The 20,001-nt window shown below is 42.8% G+C and overlaps 1 protein-coding gene across 2 annotated transcripts in view; it reads right to left on the bottom strand.

The window, feature by feature from the left end:
• syt17 (synaptotagmin 17) overlaps nt 1-14,913 on the bottom strand; it is a 35,229-nt gene extending 20,316 nt beyond the window's left edge. The window contains exon 1 of one of the 2 annotated variants that reach the window (XM_087138614.1): nt 13,857-14,913. In XM_087138614.1, the coding sequence (XP_086994740.1) occupies nt 13,857-13,874 (18 nt within the window). In that variant the 5' untranslated portion in view covers nt 13,875-14,913. The remainder of the gene's footprint in view (nt 1-13,856) is intronic. The other variant, XM_022239659.2, reaches the window with a different exon arrangement.
• Nucleotides 14,914-20,001: the final 5,088 nt, after the last annotated feature.

The raw sequence follows: 20,001 nt of genomic DNA, 5'->3' as shown, positions 1-20,001 counted from the left end.
GTAACGAAATGTGTTGATTTTGAAAGGGAGTTTTACAGTAAAGCATAAACCTAGCTTTCAATAAATTTACAGGGTTTGTGTCATTTTCTTCCAAAGGATGACGTTTCAAGCTACACAATTTGTAGCCATAAATTAACAGTGTCTATGAAATACACATCTCATATCAAGATCTACAGTGACATGAGTTATGAGAAATGGAAAAACCTTCTGTACGACATCTGTAAGCTGTTTGAAAGACGTAATCAAGTGCCAACTAGAACGAACAGGCTCATTAGACAAACGATGATCACAATTTCACATTTCATAATTATTAATACAGCCGACTCTGTGGCACTAGGCCTATACACACTGTTCCAATATCTGCTCTAGAATTCGGCGGTGATTTTTTTTTCTGTCTTTAGACGTTCCGAAATTAATTCTCCATTTGCTCGTGTTGAACAAGCAAACAGAAGGTACAGATCGATCCAGTTTGGCATATCCTAGTTCCAGAGTTTTCAAGCGTTCACGCGGAGGCAGAGGCAACGACAGGCTGGTTTTCACTTTCCACAGGTTTCCCCGCCACTGTTTTTATAGGGGCAGATAAGACGGACAAGGACCTAACCCCCCCCCAAAAAAACGTGAAAAACCTTTTCCTTCTTGGCTTCGCCATGATCATTATCGTATATTGCACGGACGAATCGATGCTTTCTTCCAAACCGTCTTCAAGAAGGGAATGGCTGAGAGAGAGAAGGCGAGAGAAAGAGGGGGGGGGGGTTTAAGGCCTCCCGGCTTGCCAGCTTCGGGCCCTGGCCTGGCGCGGGTGCCTAGGCCCAGGCACGAGTTGGACAAACATGTGATGCGGGGGCGTTCTTGCGATGGCCCGAGGTCCGGGACCGATGTTTTTTTCGTCTCTCCTTGCATCGCGCCCATATGCTCGCTGTGTGCTGCGTATTATTGCACGGCTTGTCGCTAAAGTTGGTACACCCATCGGGGTCCGTCTTTGGCTTTCCGCATGATGAAGTATAGTTAAATATTTTTCTCTTTGGAAGGGAAGCCGTTAGGTTTCTCCGGTGATGCTCGATCAGAACACGGGAGACAGGGATGTCTTTTTGTTCTGTTCTGCTGGGCTTGAAGGGGGCTCAAGACTGAAGGAGACAGGGCCCACGTTCTTCGTAAACATTGCAAGACGTGTGGTTTGTTTGCGTTCATTTATGTCTGTCTGAATAGAGAAGCTGTTTCATTAATAAGTCTAAACCACGTTCGTTATTTATTTGTGATTTTAAGTACACGTCTAGGTGTGTTTACAACAACAAAATCTTTGCCCGTGTTCATTTTCTTATGAATCATTGTGTGCACTGCTAAGAAAACATACGGCTATTAAACTGAGCATAAAGTGGTAAAAATAAATTCACAGAGTCATTCTTAAAATGATATGCAATAAAAACAATCTAGTCGACAGTCTAACTTTGGGTGGCGTGGTCACTTATCTACGTGGCCTGGTTATTTCGTAATTATTTACAGCACTTGGACGAAATGCAAAGACCGTGTGTAATTTGTCTTTTTGTTAAGTGAAGTTCATTCAGGCTTCGCTCCACGGTTTTCGTGGTGGTGAGTGAAGGGTCATTTTATATTATCCACATATAATAATATGCAAAGAAATGGGAGACATGGTTAATCCATAATACGCCAAGCCCGGGGGTTTGAGGGAGCAGCTAAGGGGTTCCCTCGGTCAGGGGGAAATTTTCAAAATGATAACTAGTCCCCGAAATGAGCAGGTGACAGGAGCACCTGTGAAAGGGAGCCGTTCTTAAATAATCGATTCCTGAATCCAGAGAACATCACCGAAGGGGGCTTGAGGCCGGTGCACGGCGTGTTCTGGTTGCATCGCACGCGCGCTAACAAAACACTGGCTGAGGAACGGACGAGGGCAAATATAGAAAGCAGGCCCTGCGTGTCAGCAAAAACATGACACCGGGACAGGGCACGTGGGTCTGGTACTCCATGGCAGGTAGATTGACATTATGTTGATCAACTAGCAGTGTGTCTGGGAATCGGCCAAAAGTCCTGCGCCCTTTGCTGAGCCACACAGCCAGAAGTCCAGTTTATCAGTTGACACACACGTAATGGCGACGGTCATCAGAGGCTTTCGAAAAAGCAATCAAACGATTGAAGAAAAGTCAGTCCAACAAACGAAAATGGACACACCTGAAAACTTTCGCATACGGCGTGTATTTTGTGTTAACACGGCGGCAAATAAAGGGCGCAGCAATCATTGTCACGTTCCTTGTGGAAATTAACCTCAAATTAACAAATCTTTTCATCTTACAAAGTATTCTGAATACGACCTTTAAGCAAAACATGATCCATAACCAAATCATCCCACAATTTATCACACGAAACACTCTTTCACAATGCGAGCACTTACAACATAAATTTCATAATTATCTAAATTAAATTTCTCACTGTGAGGTCACTGTTAGCACCCCCCCCCACAAATGCAAACTTGATTAAGCCCTCATATCTTATACAGTGTTACGAGATATCATGCAACGCGCCACTGAGAGCAAAACATGTGGCAACTACGATTTACTGCGACCGATCACACAGATAAAAATTCACGGGGAAGATTACAAGACTGGAACTCGTAAACAACTCGTCTTCACTTCACCAGACAGCAGCTCGGAGGAAAAAAATCAACTGGGCATGAGTTTGCTGTTCCGGTAATCAAAATGAATTCTTAACCGTTATTAGAGTTTACCGTTCCCCATGTCATCACTCCGTATTAAACAACACACACTTACCAAAAAATTTAATAACTAGTCTGGGCAGTCCATCCCAAGAGCGAATAGTTCAGGTCAATCAATACTTCCAACAAAAATTCACTGTCTGAAAACTCTACGCTTTCCATCGGGTGCAACGACCTCCGGAATGAACAAGGGGTGCATAAAACAGGGGTGTGGGTGGCTACATAAAACTAAAGCTGAAAAACAGCTAACAAAAAGCTCAAATGTAAAAGTCCCCATACTTTTGTACAGACCATACAAAAAAGCTGATCCTTAGTCTCAAAAAAAATGAAATCATCGAAAAAGCTGAATTTTCACACCCCTGATACAAAACAACTAAATGTATATGAAAAATGTCACGCGTTAGGTATATGAGAGTGTTGTGAGGCTACATTCTGTGCGGTAACTGCGGTAAAATTATTTGCCACAATTTTGTGTGCCTTATAAAAGGGGGAATCCAGAAGGAAAAGAAAGGTGTGATTAAGAGCTCCCACTAACCAGGGGAGTGAGAGGCTTAAAAGGGGGAGGGGCTATGTAGGGGGAGGAAGCGCTTTCCCTCCCCTGGAAAAAAAAGAGAGAAACAGGAAGAAAGGACAAAAAAAACGAAAGAAGGGTGCAAAAGGAAATAAAAAGTAAAAGTTTGATTGAAAATATCCCGAAAAACCTACCCCTTTGCCCCCCCCCCGAAAAAATCCTGGTCCCCTATGAGCCCCGAGCTTGACCAATAGAGGGCTCAATTTTCAACGGAGGCCCCTTTGGTCGGAACTACACTTTGCTGGTTCACGAACGACGAGGAAATGCTCGCGTTACGGTGGCATCGCTACCCAGAAAATGAACACTCCAGACCAATTAAGGCTCTTTTCAACCGATGAGGGGGTGCTTCTGCTCCGGGTAGATACTCCGTGTCTGTGCCTCAGGTAGAGATAATACCTTTGAACAATCAGACAAGGCGGTGTATTTCTTGTCAATTGAACCACTCGCTAGTTTTGGTGTCAGATCGGCTTAATGGTTATTAGGCCTCCGCGGGAGCACGACAGTGGCTTTTTACCTCTTTTTCAGGGACAATATTGCAACATTGTATGCAGCGTACGTTAAACATTCAACCGATATTAGTTTGGTTGCTTAGTGAAAATTCTTCTTGCAGAGTGATTGTAAATACAAGTGTACTACAAAATAATCAAAATCATTGTTTTGTACAGATAATAATTATTATTACTCCTTTATTTATGTCCATTCTGAATTTCTAGTATATGGCCAAATACTAATTATGTTAAGATCTATATGAAGAGAATATTTTTGCGCATGAAATTATAAAACAGGAAACATTCCCAAACTCGTCCAATCGTGCTCTGTACTGGAATCTTTGAAGCAGTTTTTAAAAATTATTTTTAGATTTCTTTTTCGCGGGAGTTCACACGGCCTCAGAAAAATATGCTTATTAAAGGTACACATTTCGATGGATTAGTATCTCTCATCTTTGAAAAAACCCGGATTCTCAATCCCAAATTGGTATTTAATCGGCTTAGCAATTAGCAAGTCCGTTACAGCTAACCAGATATATATCCGCAACACGGCCCTTTGGCCAGATTAGTCTAATCTTTCTTGCCTGAATTTCACATGGAGAAAAATGTGAAGACTTCAAGCTGTAAACTGAGTAGAGAAAAACGACTACTTGATATCAGAAAATGATTTTGACAAAAACTTCAGTCTCATGAGGAAAACTTCAGCATATATAAACTGGAAGGAGAATTCTACCAAGATAACGGTAATGATTTATTCATTTATTTATTTTTTTCGGGGGGAGGGAATTAGTGACAAAACCAAACTGGTCAGTTGGTTTAAGATTCTACATAAATGATTCACAACGTTACACCAACTTGGGCAACCCAATTTTTTAAACAAAGGCGTTGCTAAGGGCACCACACCTTTGTTGTAGCTTTAACAGGGGTTAAGGGCTTCAGTGTATATATCGCTAAAAAAAACGTCAGTGCTTAAGAATTTAGTGCAAGTTGCCGTCACTTAGCCATTTAAGTTGTCTCCGTGTCCTTTTTTTGACAGGGGGTGTAGTTATAATTTCTGTGATTGGCCGAATTCCCTTTAAAGGCCTCATCAATCCATACGTACGCCTGAAGTCTTAGCGTGACCCCCGCCCACACAACATACCGGCCATGCAGCAGTGATATATTCTCATCCAGGCAGCGGCATCACGGGTGTGTAGTGCGTTGATTGTTAGCTGGTATTCGTCACCCCGGGGCCATGGGGAAAGCGGGAACTGTGAAGTCTAACACCAGCTTCCTCGCCTTCCGAAAAACAAGATTTGCTGGTCTTGTTCCCTGAAGTCTGTGTTCAATGAGCAACCGTATACTGAATGGCTCCTCCGATTAAATTCTCATACGGGGTGCAGTCTACCAATTCAAGCGAGAATTTCTGGCCAGCTCATTGGCATTAAAAGTTCCACCCACACCAGTATCCTTTGAAATAAGAGATTATATGGCCCCCAAAATGGTGAGACTGTGTAAATCTTTGCCAGGATCAACCTCCTGGGCCTTTGGGCTTTCACCCGAGGGTAGAATGGGAAAAAAAACGTTGAAAAACGGTCTATGAGTGCCCGAGAAAGTTGAGAGTTGCCACTTGAAAAATGGCTGCAAGCAGACTTCGGCAAAATCACTTTTCGGGGGGTGATTTTGTTTTGTGTAAATAATTAAAAATGTAATTGATCAACCCACCAAAACAAAGAAATTGAAAGATTAGGGACCAGACAATAATTTAATTTGTGTTTCAAAGTCCTCAGGAATGTTGGTATGCATGTTATTGGGCCCTGAACAGAACTGATTTTACACTGTTTTCAATGGGGCTTGAATTAGTGGACTGTATCGATAGGGCTGTGGAATAAGAATTGTGACCTTTCTATACTGAATTCCTTCTGTCCTCCTATAACCATTCCGAAAAACCTACCAGCGTGCGTTTATCTGCTCAAAACAGACCCGAGCATTGGAAGGATACCATCGTTAAAGAGCCGGTTTTTATCATCTTACGCAACGCTCAGACAGAGATACTCTGAGTAACTTTCAAGTCACTCACCAGTCTCTGTCACTTAAGGTACAGACTAAAAATGAACAGTCTCGGGACGAGTTGTCGTTGTTCACTTACAAAGGATAACTTCTTGTTGAGTTGCAATCGTCAGCGGGTCCTCGGTTTAGTTCACGCTTGCAGCTCATGGTGTATGCCACATTCCGTTTTAGACAGTAATTTATATTTGTGGGAAAATAAACGAACCTCGGTGAATACATCCACCAACTGATTTACGTAGCCAGCGTTTTGAATTGAAGCATGTGTTTCCTTCTAGGTCAACTTGATGGCAGAGATACGGTTAGCATGTAAGAACGAGCTAACCATCATAGCAAAAACACTGTTAGTACCAGCCTTTACCGTACGTCACAAAGGGAGACATACTGACGCCTGTGAGCGCAAGAGACTTCAAATTACACATTTTAAATAGATTTCGCTTCTACGGTTTGGTGTCTTTGGTACGTTTTGACCGCCGATGGTTCTGCTGGCAGAAAATCGAATGCTTTGAATACGCCAAAATCAGGCCCAATCATTCGCTGTCCAGCTTTCTCAATTGAATCTTACTTAGTTTATAACTCTTGATAAAATATACCCGCGTGTAGTTCCCCCAATTTATGATAAACAGTACAATGTATACTTCACTCCAAAATGTTGGTATCCATTAATGAAGGAGCAAGCGACTCCCCAAACCGCACCGGGACAGAGGCAGAAGTGGCTGATCATATCATACAAACGTGACAATGTCAGTATCAATATTAAAAGTACTGACATATTGCATGATGTCCCATCTGGGAACGTACCATTCGTTTGTTAATGTTATTGGTAAGCACGCGGTCAAGAAGGAAAACACGTGTAGACAGATGGACGGTCATAATGAAGCAAATCACGGCGTTGTGACAGGCAATTAAAGAGCTAATTAAACTTCAACGTCACTCACCGGTAAATTCGCCCGGAGGGCCATTGTACTTGAAAGCGAATTGATGTCTCAAAGCTCACCGTAGTTAGAAGAGCATAAAGCCCTTAATGTATCAACCAACAGATGCATCGTTAGAGATGATGTCAAAGTCCGTTTATCCACATTGGCCCAAACTATTAAAAGAGAATTTAACTGCAAAATGAACATGATTAAAATCGTGGCAAACACGGCAGTTTTCGCTGAGCGTGTGTCCTAAATATAAATACTGGTATTCCATAATGATACCAGTTTTCTCCCAAAGTTGCACACCAACTGCAGCTGCTTAACGTTCACATAATGGGTCAACCATCCCGTTGCGTTAAAAACACGTCACCTCAATCATTGGGGCCGTTTCACTGCTCTGTAAAGTACTGTACACAAAAATCAGAATTCCAAGCAATATTTCAAAATAATATGCTAATATACTAATTCCTTAAAACAACCACTTTGATCGGAGAGGTTTTCTTATGAAGCATTATTATGTTGCCTCTCTGAATTTGATGAAAAGTCGGATGCTTATCAAAAGGAAAAAATATCCAAATAGAACAAGCTGTTTTATTTTCATGGAAGAAATGAAGATCAATCTCTTGAGAAGGGCGGGCTCGATACTTTTAGAAGTCTTTTTGGACGAAGATGAATACTTTACAAATGTCAGGTTATTCACGCATGCATTTATTTTAGGTGGCATATCAGGTGATATGTCATGTGATGCATTCTGGCTCTCTGGTTGATTTCAAGTGTGCAAGACAACTCTCCATCTCCATGTGATAAAGTGAATTGTTAATGAAGACCGTATAGCAGGTGCTTCAACTTTGCTGTGGGCAATCCCATCTAAGAGAGAATAATTACTTTCCTTCGAAGGCAGATTCCCGACCGGAAATTAGCCTTCTGTTTTCCCTTTTTCTCTCCCTCTTGATTTCTCTCCGTATCTGAAGTGCTCATGCAATAGTGAGTGCAGTATGCGAATGGACAATAGGTTTGTAACAACTCAATCTAACCATCGTTAGTGGTCAGCCATCGATGATGACCATTGCTCTGTTGTAACAGACCTAATATCTCGTTACATCTTATTCAATGTAATCTGTCAAATTGGGGGTGGTGCCAGACTATTCAAGGTTCCATGCCTCACGCTCTGTTTCAATGTGGCTTAAACATGTAGATATCATTAATGTCAAATTTAAAATTCTTCATCGGCAGAAATGACATTAATTTATGATGAAGTTTGGTTTCGGTGCTTTAACTTTCATTTTCAGGTGGCAAAATGAGAAATATTTTTAACCTCGCTTTCAATTCAATATGGCGGACTATACCAATAAGGCCAATGCTAGATGTCTCACGGAGACGGGGAGAGCGGAGCGCGTTTCCGACACTGCACTGGAGACAACAGAACAACTCGTGCTTAGAATGTGTGGCAACGATCCCCACCGTAATATCGCTTCCTCGGGAATAAAACCTCCCCCCCCACACACACACACACAGTAAGCTCGAATCGCGTACAATCAGCAACGCCGGGGAAGACAAGTTGCCATGGCGACGCACGTCAAGCGTGCGGACCGCTTTATGTTCCAGGATGGCAGGTGTGCGATTGGAATGACCCCTGCTCCCCGGTTCTCGACAGGTACGTCCAAGTAAAGAAACGGGCAAAAGGGGGGGGGGGGATTTCGGGCACTAATTACCAGATACATTGGAGATTTTCCATGCAGTTTTATTGCTCCTACTTGTGCAGATGAATGGCGCTGATAGTGTTTTTAATGACAACAGTTCGCACTGTACAGTGCTGGCTTTCAGCTTGCGCGAGACACTGGGCCCAAAGCGATAATGATGTACGCGTCTCAATCGAGACAAAGATAAAACCTATTTATCTATTCGGCGGTCGGCAAAGACTGATATCTCATCTCATTCCGGAATCAATAGAAATGGATAAGTTACCCATAGTCCATTCATAATTTCCAAACAAACGGAACAAACTACACTTGACTCTTTCCTGCTGGTAGAGTAAAATGAGGGTGGACACAATGCTCATGCAACGAACAACAGTTGGGGATAATTATCAAAGTACGATTTCGCTATTTTTAACGGAGGAGAATTCAAAATTAATAGAGCAGTGACAGAATTATAAAACCAACTCTACAAAATTGGTGTCGTGCTACTAAGAATAAAACTGGGGAATTTCGAAGGAAGCCTCTATTTACACAGCGTAAGATTATTGACGAGAACCAGTCTACCTGGCGTCAGGTGATGCATCTGGAATGTGGAGATCAGACACTAGACTATACAGTTTTGTTTAGGAAGGAGTTCGTTCCGATGCATCGCCACGTGTACACTAACAAATTAAAGTGCAATATGAGGTCTCGGCGTTCGAAAATTATCACACATTCATGCAAAGCACAACACATGTTCAAAAAATCTTTTAAAAGGTCTGACGGAATTGCGCAGAAATTCATTACATAAAACATTTTGTCATTTTTTGCAGTTTGCTTCTTTTTGTATAAATGTTTATCTTCTGCTTACAAAGGCAAAATGTATGACATTGAAGGCGTGAACGTGAATTGAGAACCTGCATTGTTGGAAATAAAATAAAGTAAACTGATGAAATTAATTAAATGCACAACATGCAGAGAATGTTGCAGCGTTCTTGTAAACAATATATCCATCTGTCTTCCTGGCATGTAATTTGAACAAATGCCAGTGTAATTCCATTTCTTCTTCAATTCAGCGGAAAGCCCATTGCATTCAAGACAGCATCAACATGCCAGCCGAGGTTGGACTTTCAAAATGTATACATGTATTCAAAATGCACATGTATTCAAGATGTATTAAGCATATGGAAACTTTCGCAGCAATTATACCGTACCACACACGGAGTGCTTTAAGTGGCGGTGCCCAAGGCCCGATAGAGTAGGCAGGAACCTTGGTGAGATAGACACAAAATAAGTGATTAGCTCAACACTTAGGGCACGAACTGCTTTCATTTTTTTGTGTCTGCCATTGTTATGGGGCGCACGTGTAAACGTATTCCGCTGACGTCACTGCGAGTGGCTCGATTAAGTGCGAATAACAGACTTATATTCATACTTATTATGCACGCATGCACAAATGGCCTTAGCGGCAAGAAGTGTGAGCGGGCCATTGAAAACGTACCGTGGTGTGATTTTAATCATTTTCTCTCAGGTTTTCTGGCTTTGTTCAGTTTTTTTCTTTAAAAAATCCCCATTAAATCGTTTTTGCTATTAGTTTCTAATCTAAGCGGGTATTTTAGTGCCCTGTAGAAAGATTTTACAATCGTGATTTTTCCTGTGCGCGCGGGATTGCCGTATGTAAGCCGGGATCCTTTCGTGCTGTTTTATAGCAAAATGATTTCATGTGATTTTCTATAAAGGTCTACAAAGTTTAGACGGTCTGAGATTGCTTAAGTAACCCATAAGGCCGGTGCATTCCCGTCAAGAGCGCTGAGAGGAATATTTTTCCGAAAGGCTGAAACTGATCCATGAGAAGTGGGTGACTGGCTTATGGACGAGTCGCTGGGCAGACGTTCCCAGGATGGGCCTGTCCGGTTTTAAAAAAAAAATATATATATATATATACCTCGGATGGCAAGTTCATGTCGAAATGCCAGCGCACCGATTATGTCTGCCTGTCGCTTCCAGCTTGCGCGTGGCTGACTCGCTTTATACTGTCAGGCTGTGCACGCGTAAACACACCAAGTGGCAGGCCCGAACCAGCAACCAGCTGTCATTGTTAAAGCTTTACCTTCAAGGAGTACTCATTTTCTCCCCCAAACGATTTTAACCGTCACACACGATCACGGGATCCGACTCTACCTAATACGATTTTAACTGACGTCGGTCCAGAGACCAGACTGTGTAAGGCTTGTTTGGTTGCCACATTGCCGTGACAGCTGACACTTCTTGTCGGATCAGTGAACCAAACTACATGTAACTCAACGCCTGTGTTTCGTACAGAACAAATACCGGTTTTTCCTCTGACAGGATATGACCGCTACAGCACAGATGGTTTCAAACATCCTTGTTAAATGCGAATAAGGAACTGGAACTTCGATCGTATGATATTTCTATGCATTAATCACCGCTACAACTAACTACCCAAACGTGGGTATGTGTAGAGCCCTTACATTAGCAACGCCATTAATCAGAATGTCTGACTGCATGCAGTGACAGTGACGGGACAAAACCGTTTCAGCGATCGAAACAAAACAGCCAAAAATTTCAATCGGTGAATCCATCAGACAGGGCGGATCCATCATTACCATTCACCAGGAGTAGCTCCAAAAATGTCGAGATGCAAAAGCCCTCATGCAACTTCTCTTTGCAGACGTAAATATTTCTTTGTGACAAAAAAAACAAAACGAAACCAAACGCACACATTTTGCGTGAGGCCTATCTGACAAACTCAGCTTAATGCCGTTCGTCGAGCAATTCATTGTGAGAGGAACACAATTAGCTAGCTGGAGGAACATTTCGAGCACACAGATCGAGAAGGCATTTCACCCAGCACTGTCTTCTGAAAATGTCAAAGGTGGCGTACACCGCAGTTTAAAAGTATCCGGCAATATGCCAAAACGTTAATTCGATAATGCCATTATGCCGTGAATCGTCTTATTTTGTCCGCAGTGAGCTCAAGAAGCAGAGGCAGACCTTCTGGCTCCCGTTGGGGTCGGCACCAGACTAAAGACTCGCTTGACTTTACAGGAGACAATGACATATGACTTTTATGACTTGAATACACGTAGGAAAGCTATCTTGCAGTATGTGACTATGAATTTACCCCTCCTTTGACTCAGTAAAGGGGAAAACTGAGTGATTTTTGTTTTTATGCGGATCCACATTTCCATATTCATGAGCCTAGGCGGGGGTCATCCAAGGAAGACCAGCCGTATCTCCAAGGCTGTGTACACTTTTCAACATTTTATTGGAGTACGTTCTACTGTTTACTAGTGTATCTTGTTAAGCAGCCCGTTTGGACAAGCGAAATGGCCAATATTCCTTCCAAACTATGTTTAAGGTAATTTTGAGGACAATTTGAAAAAAAAAAATTTCTTACGCTTTTTCAAGAAGGAGTATATTGTGTGACAAAAGCATAACAGCGCTCTCTAAAAAGTTTTGGTGAAAAGATTATCCAAGATAGCCTACCACCTTCTCGTCATTACCAATGAAAAGAAGTACTTCAATATTGTTTGTATTGTTGTACGAGACATATTAAGCAACTTACTCAAGCTACTTGCAATGTGTATAAAAAACAAACAAACAAGCAAACAAACACTCCAACAAACAAACAAAAACAAAAAAAAACCCAAAAACAAGCTGAGCTAAGTTTTCACTGTATGTTTCTTTTAATGCTTGTCTGTTGTTCTCAGCTCAGCTGCTGCGTCAAATTTTAATTAGGGTTACATGCTGGAATAAAAGTCAAGACAGCACGAAGAGTTTTAATTGAAACCAACACCGTGCCAACCACGATCCTGCCGTGCAGGGCCTACCAAGAGAACGGCCTAATCCACCAGGTGAAAAAAAGGCGGGCACTGGTGGCTGGTAGGCCGTGGAAACTGGAAACATGCTCAAGAGACAGCGTTGCGTGACCAATTGGACTTTTCCATTTTCATTTCCTCACAATATTAATGTCGTGAGATATAATTGCAAGGTGGGGACGAGGGAGCTTGATGAGAAAAAAAGGAGAGGGAAGCTGGATTTCGTTTCTGTAAGGGATAAATAAAATTACGAGGAAGACAAAGATGACAGGTGGAATTCCTGCAGGAGCTAAGACAGAAGTATTGCATTGCAGAAACCGTGCACCAGAGACTGGTGGCAGAAACCGGTCCTATCTTGATGACAATGACAATTTGCGCAGTAATTTACGCTTTGAAGAACATGTTTCGTGCTCAGCGAATACGAGCAAGTGTATATAAATATATTCGACCTCGTCCTCAATGCAGTCAAGTTTAGCTTCCATTGGGTGCATTTTGTTTGACCGGTAATCAGGACTCAACACGCACCTGCGCAATACACATGTGCACTTTACTGTGCTTGCGTTTGGCCCTTTGGTATACCTGCGATGCTTTTAGTTCACTTCACAATGATTTGCGAAAGGGATAAGCTCTCACCAAAGCCCATAGGATAGCGCGTGCCAGTGACTACCAGTTTAAGCGCGTAATGCCTCACTTCAAACAGGGATTAGAGCATTGCCAAGCCGATGCTTTAGTTCAACGGCACAAAGTTGCAATGAAAAACAAACAAACAAAAAACCAGTGCGCGTGGACTTTTCTGGAGTCAAGAAGCTTTTCCGGCGTGACGCACTAACGACAGTCCTCAAGTGAGCAAACGTGGCATTCCAACATCTCTGGGAGTAATTTGTGGCTTTGTTTTTAACCTTTCGATTCAACAAGCACGGAGCAATTAGGCTGGACTTGCCTTGCCTAGCCTTCCCCCGGCCATCGCCAGCCCCCAGACATCGGCACGCGGCGTACTTCCGTATAACTAATCGGTTCCTATGCATCACACGCTCTGGCCATTACAACCATTAATCATGCCAAAACGATCGTGAGGCCACACAAGCGTGCACGCACACACTCACAAAAAAATAACAGATTTGAAATTCATGGAATCATTTCTGGAAAATATTAATAGAAAAGAAACTGTGTAAATGGCGCGTTGATTAGGGCGACTCGATCGGCGGCGGATCGCCGTACATTATGCATGTCCGTGTTGGATCCATGACGCGTGCTGCGGGCGATCACGGTCCGCACGGAGACGAAGTACAAACTGCAACGCGCGCATTGCTGCAACCAGCTGATTTTATTTCTAATTAATAATGAGAGGCTGAAATAACTCGGCATTTGCATCAATTTTGGGGAAGAACAATATTTAACCCTGGTCAATTAAAGTCAGCACTATATTTTTTCAAGTCTTGTACACTGTTAATATAAAATGAAATAACACTGGATCATTTCCAAGCATATGCCCCATTACACGCATTTTGCATAGATTCGTGTATATACCAATTCAATTTTTGTAAGACGTGGTACCACACTTAATAAATAATCAACTCAACAAACAAACCTTGAAGTAGGAAGTCATATTTCAGGTGGAATTCCGGCAGTGTTCCGGTCTTGCTTCTCCAGATGAGATTTCAAAGTGAGCTCCTTGGCCTCGGAACTGGTTTCTAGTCACCACAAAATGCCGGGATACCTGGTTACTGTTTATGGTTTATTCCATTTTGGGTCGACCCCTGGCTCCCTCCAGCTCAAGATGTTCTTCGCACCATCGATGAAGGGGGACAAATCTGCCACAAGACTTTAATAGAGGAGCCGTAAAATTACCCCGGGACTCATTTTTTTTTCTTAAAAGCCCTACAAACATCACCGCAATCGGGAGTCTTGTTTACCACGACAGGTTGTCACATGGTGCGGGTAGCTGCCTTGGATCGACCAGGCCCTTCCCGCGCCGTCCAATCGCTCTCCTTGACCGCTGGTCTCTAGGTGTGTGCATCAACGGCCGTGGAAATGCTGCCCCTGCGTTCAGCTGGCCCTAGCTAGCATCTGTGGTATAAGCTCCTCCAACCAGAGGATCTCCCCAGACGCTGGGAGGGTGTCATGCCCTGGCCCAGGCGCTACTAACCGCTTTGTGTAGCCCTCCCGCCAGCGGGTCTCCAGCTCTCAATCACGGCACAGGGTGCCTGGTGCTGCTGGACCCTAAGCCTCCCATATGCTGCTAAGCAAACAGCATCAACGAGGCAGCGGGGGAAGGTTGCGGAGGCGGCGGGTGTAGCATATGGAGAGGCAGGCCTGTGCTGGACAGGTCTGGAGATACGCGGTTATAACCACGCGTGCATTATTATTACCGCGCCGGAGTGTAGTGAGCTGCTATGCCACGGCCGAAGGCGCTCATTACGTCCGTCACACAATCAGAATAATATTCGTCGGCCAACGAACGTGCCCGCGTATACACGGTACGGGTACGAACACGACAGAACAGAGCGTTTGGTGCTTAAGTGCAACAGCGCCATCATGCGTGATCATTGAACTTTGTGAATTTTATTCATAGAGGTTAAAAAATTGAGCGAATTCACACGAGGCCTCCAAAAATCGAGCACACGGCTTTTTAAAGGTAATCTTGACGCCGTTCAAGATATCTTTCAGGATCAATAACCTTACACTTTTGCACATTTAGTCCAAACAATAAAACAGTGTCTACAAAAAACAGTACCTTCAAATTCATGCTTGTTTTACATTCGAGAACATTATCTGTCCAACTGTAAACTGAATTTGATAACGTAGGTCCTCTAAGAATCATTCAGCTTCATATCCATAAATACAGACGAAGGCAGTTAGGCCGGTGATTTATTTTTAGGCAGTTAATTTTCTGTTCCTCGTTGCCGTATCTCAGCCATAGAGGGCGCTGTGTTTCACTTCTGGGGGTCCAGACCAATAAATAGGTTGCCTTAGACAATAAATATCCCCACTTCAAAAAATCTGGGAAAATACTCACAAGTTTCACAGGTGTTCAATACACATATCAAGTTAAAGCTCACTTTCTAATCTTTCATTTCCCTTTCAAGTTTCAGTGGCTAAACCCATGATTTTGAAGATATTTCTCTCCAGAGAAAATCGCCCCTCAAAACAGTCAGGAGGCCCATCGCCATTTTGGAAATTGATGCCTACATGCACTCCATGGCAAAATAGAGCATTTTGGAGGGTCCCGTTTGGTCTAATACTTCCAGAAATACAAGCTGACAGTCCTAGGCCTGCCCCTGGATTTCATCCACCTTTTAAACAAACCACATGGTCCACGTGCCATGGAAGGCTCCAATAGCAGAGAATTTGATAGCCTACAAATCGCGATTCGGTCCGCGCAGGCAATTTTGAACCTATTTACTGGCCTGCAACCCTAGGCAATGCAGCGTGAATTTATTCGAATTTAATTTTCACAGTAATTACATCTGAAAAATATGCAACAATGGAAACGTTGCGACCATAAAATTGCCGGATATCCGCCCACCGCACACATACCCAAGGAGTACGAAGTCGGCATATACAACAACTGAAAAGGAAAGATAAGCCGAAATATTGTGAATATTGATTAAAATGTGCCTACTGGCTAAGAAGGGATCATCTTCAATGGGGCAACATCTTCGGGCTCAAGCCCTTGACGGCTGTTTTCTGACAACAGAAAGTGATGAGAGTTTTTGGCCGTGATTAAAAAAGCGGCACCTCCAAAAAAGAAAAAAAAATCCATCTCCCCAACCTCAACTACACCGAAGAGGATATTGTTTATTATTTAAGAGGGACTGTATTTCAAGTCGGTTAGTGGCTCCGTTAATTTTCTGAATGTCGTTGGAGGTCGGGTTCAGTCATGCCAGCTGGTGGGTGGGTCACACTCCATCCAGCAGAGGGATTCCAAGATCGTTGGGTGATTTCTTTTTTCCGATTCGTGTATTTGTAGACTTAGTGGCTAAGATCTATGACCACGTGGCACTCGGTCTGAATCTGTGCTATACAACAATCGACAGCATTTAAAAATACCACGGCGTTTAGCAGTATCTCGTGGATTTGAGAAAAATTCTTGATTGCTTGGCCGTTTTCCAATACTCAACTTCGTCTCCGTCTCAGGCTTCGTTCCAAAAACCAATCCCCGATTGTGGGCCTGAAGCGTTTGAATTACATTGGATTACTGTAATTTTTGGCTTTCTTGCGTCTTATTTGATGTTCTGTGGCACTATTAGACTGATTTACTGCGCTTACAGCTTCAAAGTCAGCTAGTAAAATACAGTTGAAGCCTGAGACGGAGCCGAAGAAGGGCACATGCATGCTGTCATTTTTGTCGATCAAAAATAGAGTTTGGACAGGGTTACATCACGGGTCCACATTTGCGCATGCGTGGACTAGGACAGCAAGTAACCCACAATGCTTTGCGCGTCAGCAGCTGTAACACATTTTTTTCAGAAAATTTGTGAAGGGTATTTGCCCATTCTAGTTGTATTATTTATTATGTTATTTCTGCTAATGACACCAAGCATTCCTCAAAAGTGCCGTAGGCACTGTACCTCGCAAGTCTGAAGAAACCTGTAGAGAGGAGACAACGAGAAGCAGTTACAGTTTTAGAGGTGGGAGGAAAACCCCAGAGGAATATTCTAGGTAAAACCCACGGAATCAGGTAGGGACTGAAAACCCAATCCACGTGTAGACTCAGCTGGGATTCGAACCTGGATCGAAGAGGTGGAAGGTGACCAAAGAACCACTACGCTAATCTGACTCAACAGATTTCCATGCAGCGCCCTCAAAGGGCAGTGAGAACCAACGAGGTTGCTCGAATGAATTCTAACAGTTAGAATGAACCTACAGGGCGCAAAAAGGTCCTAGCATCTCCGCAGCATGAGAATTCTTTCATTAAATGCTCTTGGTATTTTTAATGAAGTCAAGCCATTTCTCGACCAACGACTTTCCATGTAAACTGAAACCATCCTACGATTTTGTGCCGTTTTAAAATAGTACAAATATATTTATACAACCAACCCTCTGAAATATATTTATCTACCAACCCTCTGACGTCATGTTATTCTGTCTGATCTTACCGCCCCCGGTACGCAGCGTGTCTGAGGTTGATCGGTCCGTGACCTACATCCAGCCATGCGACTTGTACACTGTTACCACGATCGCCTGTCGCGCAGGCTTAAAATAGTTTTCCCAAATTTGCCGCCGCGGTCTTCGCTGATGGCGTGGCTTGCACTACATCTCATCACGGACGGAGCATTACCCCATGGAGAACAGCTGTGAATCAGGCCATGCCGCTCGATGAATGGAAGTGGGAGCTGGATAATCCGAATGGAGCCGAACTCAAGTCCTCGTGAAACCATTTGCAGTCTCTCAGACCACTCAAGAAATTGTCTTCTGTTTTTCGCGTCTTTTGTCTTTCCAGCAGTTTTACTTCCACGTCGAAAAGGCAGCATAATGGGATTAAAGACGTCCACGGAGATTATAGGACCTCATACCACGGAAGATGCTGTGTGTGTGTATGGCCAATGCCATGATCCCGAAACGCGAATATTTACTGTCCGGCCATGCCAATATGAAAATCTAATGAATTGAAATTTCTAAATGGTCTGGATGGCTGAAGGCGCTTTTGAGACTTCGGAAAAAACCTGTCCTTGACATTTCCTCTGAGTTTTATTGAACTGATTGAAATTATCTCATTTCCACCGATGGTTTCACTGATGAAATTTGGACTAGATAGCAGGTGGACGTCGAGTTTATGGTCTTACATCATTTGGTAACCCCTGTGTTCATTCGTAGATATCCCAAAGTGAACAACGAAAAAAAAACCTTTCGTGAGCACAGAAGTATCAAATACTTGAGAAAACATTCCGTCCAGAAATTTCACTCGGAGAAAAACAGAACTGCATGCAGTTCTGTTTTTTTTCTGTTTTTGTTTTCTTTTTGTTTTCAAAACAAAACGAAAACAAAACAAACCGAAAACAAAACCAAACAAAACAAAATGACCACAAAAATACACCACGAATTTCGTGATGCACGTTTCAAGGTTTCTCAAAAAGTACAGTTCCATCTAAGCCGAGTAGTTATCATTTCTATCAAATCTGTGCGAATTAATCTTCAGGGACTTTCAATATTTGAATCTGAACATTAACTCGGCTTCTGAAAAAAAAGACAATATAAAAAGCAAGCTTCAGTGAAGCGACTGCCACGTGGTTCCTTCTTACTATAGTCCAGGCTCGTTTTCAATGGCTGTCACGTATTTTTCCCCCGAGAGGCATGTTTGTGTCTCAGACACTGACGAGGGGCACAGAGCATATTCGTTAAATATCAATTTTTATTAAGTGCGGGCTTTTTACCAAGATGAAACGATTCATCAAATGTGGGCAGTGATCTGGGAGGTTTCGTGTTATTTTAATGTTTTTAACCCATTATCAAAATATGTATGGAGAGGCAATAATAATTCCATCCTGCACTATTGAAGGGCGAATATAATTCAATTATTTTACAACGCTTGCACGTTTGTGTCTCAGTTAATCTCATTTTCAAATTTTCGTTTTGCCACTGTCATAGGTATATTCGCCCCTTCTTATTTTAAGAGCAAATTCCACATTCACGGAACTGTGTGGTACTGTGATGCCATCCCAGGGAAAATTCTTGCATGATTTTCACACAAAAACAACTGGTGGAATTTTTGATATTTTGCTCTCGTAAATTTTTTTCTCTTGAATTATGTGTTCACTGTTGTGTAAGTGCGGCTACCCTTTCTGGGAAATGTCGTCAGTGAGCAAATATTGGGTTCACAATCTGACCAATCTAAGATTGCCCCGAAGAGCTTTTACAATATCAAATGTTAAGGAAAATGTGCACCTTTCGGTACGCTTACAATCCCAAAAGGATTTCAAATAGTTTTCATACGCTGATGACGAGTATTTAGAGGCACAAAAAAGAGAGTGTCTAACCCCCTCCCCCAAATCATTGCACGGACCCTTTAAAAATGCCGCAATTACATTTCTAAACAGCTCATGTCATTACGAGCTGGTAGGATGGGTACCGTGTGTCCAATCATTTATCGATACTAACTCTGCTGGAGGCAACATCTGAAGAAACCAGACGGGCGTGATTTTCATGAATGTGAAATGCAAAGGGCGACCGTACCATGAACGTAATCGTCATTGGGATCCATTATTCGGAAACCAGAACAATCGACTGTTTGCTTGCCGCTCGATCGATTAGAGACACATGTCACTTGGAATTGCTAAAAAAAAAAAACTATATTGGCGGGTGGCATTTGAATTTCGTGATCAAAATTCTAAAGGAGGACACTGGTTTTACAATGAAAAATCTTCAAATGTCATAGCAAGGGACGTTGACATATATAAATACATGAATCATGCAGCTGTTTATTAACTTTTATACTTGTTTTAAGCTGCACACACACGCAGGAGTACTTTCACAAGAACGACAACTTTGAACCATAAGCGAGCACAGTAAATGGCATTTTACAGACCATCATCACCAGCATCTTATTCAATACGTAACAAAAATAGCTGTCATGTCCTGGCTGAAACGCCAACCCCCCCCCCCATTGCGACGCGGTAATGCCGAATCATCTATCTTCTCCCACGTGTCGCAGTGCTACGGCTTAGACTGGATGATGCATTGGCGGCGGCAAACTGTCAAAGCGTCGACTGTTGCCGGGGGGGGTATAAGCCGTT

The sequence above is a fragment of the Acanthaster planci genome, linkage group LG07 (genome assembly GCF_054643075.1).
Source record: "Acanthaster planci isolate LZ-2023a linkage group LG07, COTS_SCS, whole genome shotgun sequence".
Taxonomy (NCBI): Eukaryota; Metazoa; Echinodermata; class Asteroidea; order Valvatida; family Acanthasteridae; genus Acanthaster; species Acanthaster planci.
Note: the sequence above shows the minus strand (reverse complement) of the source record. Positions and strands in the feature narration are given on the sequence as shown.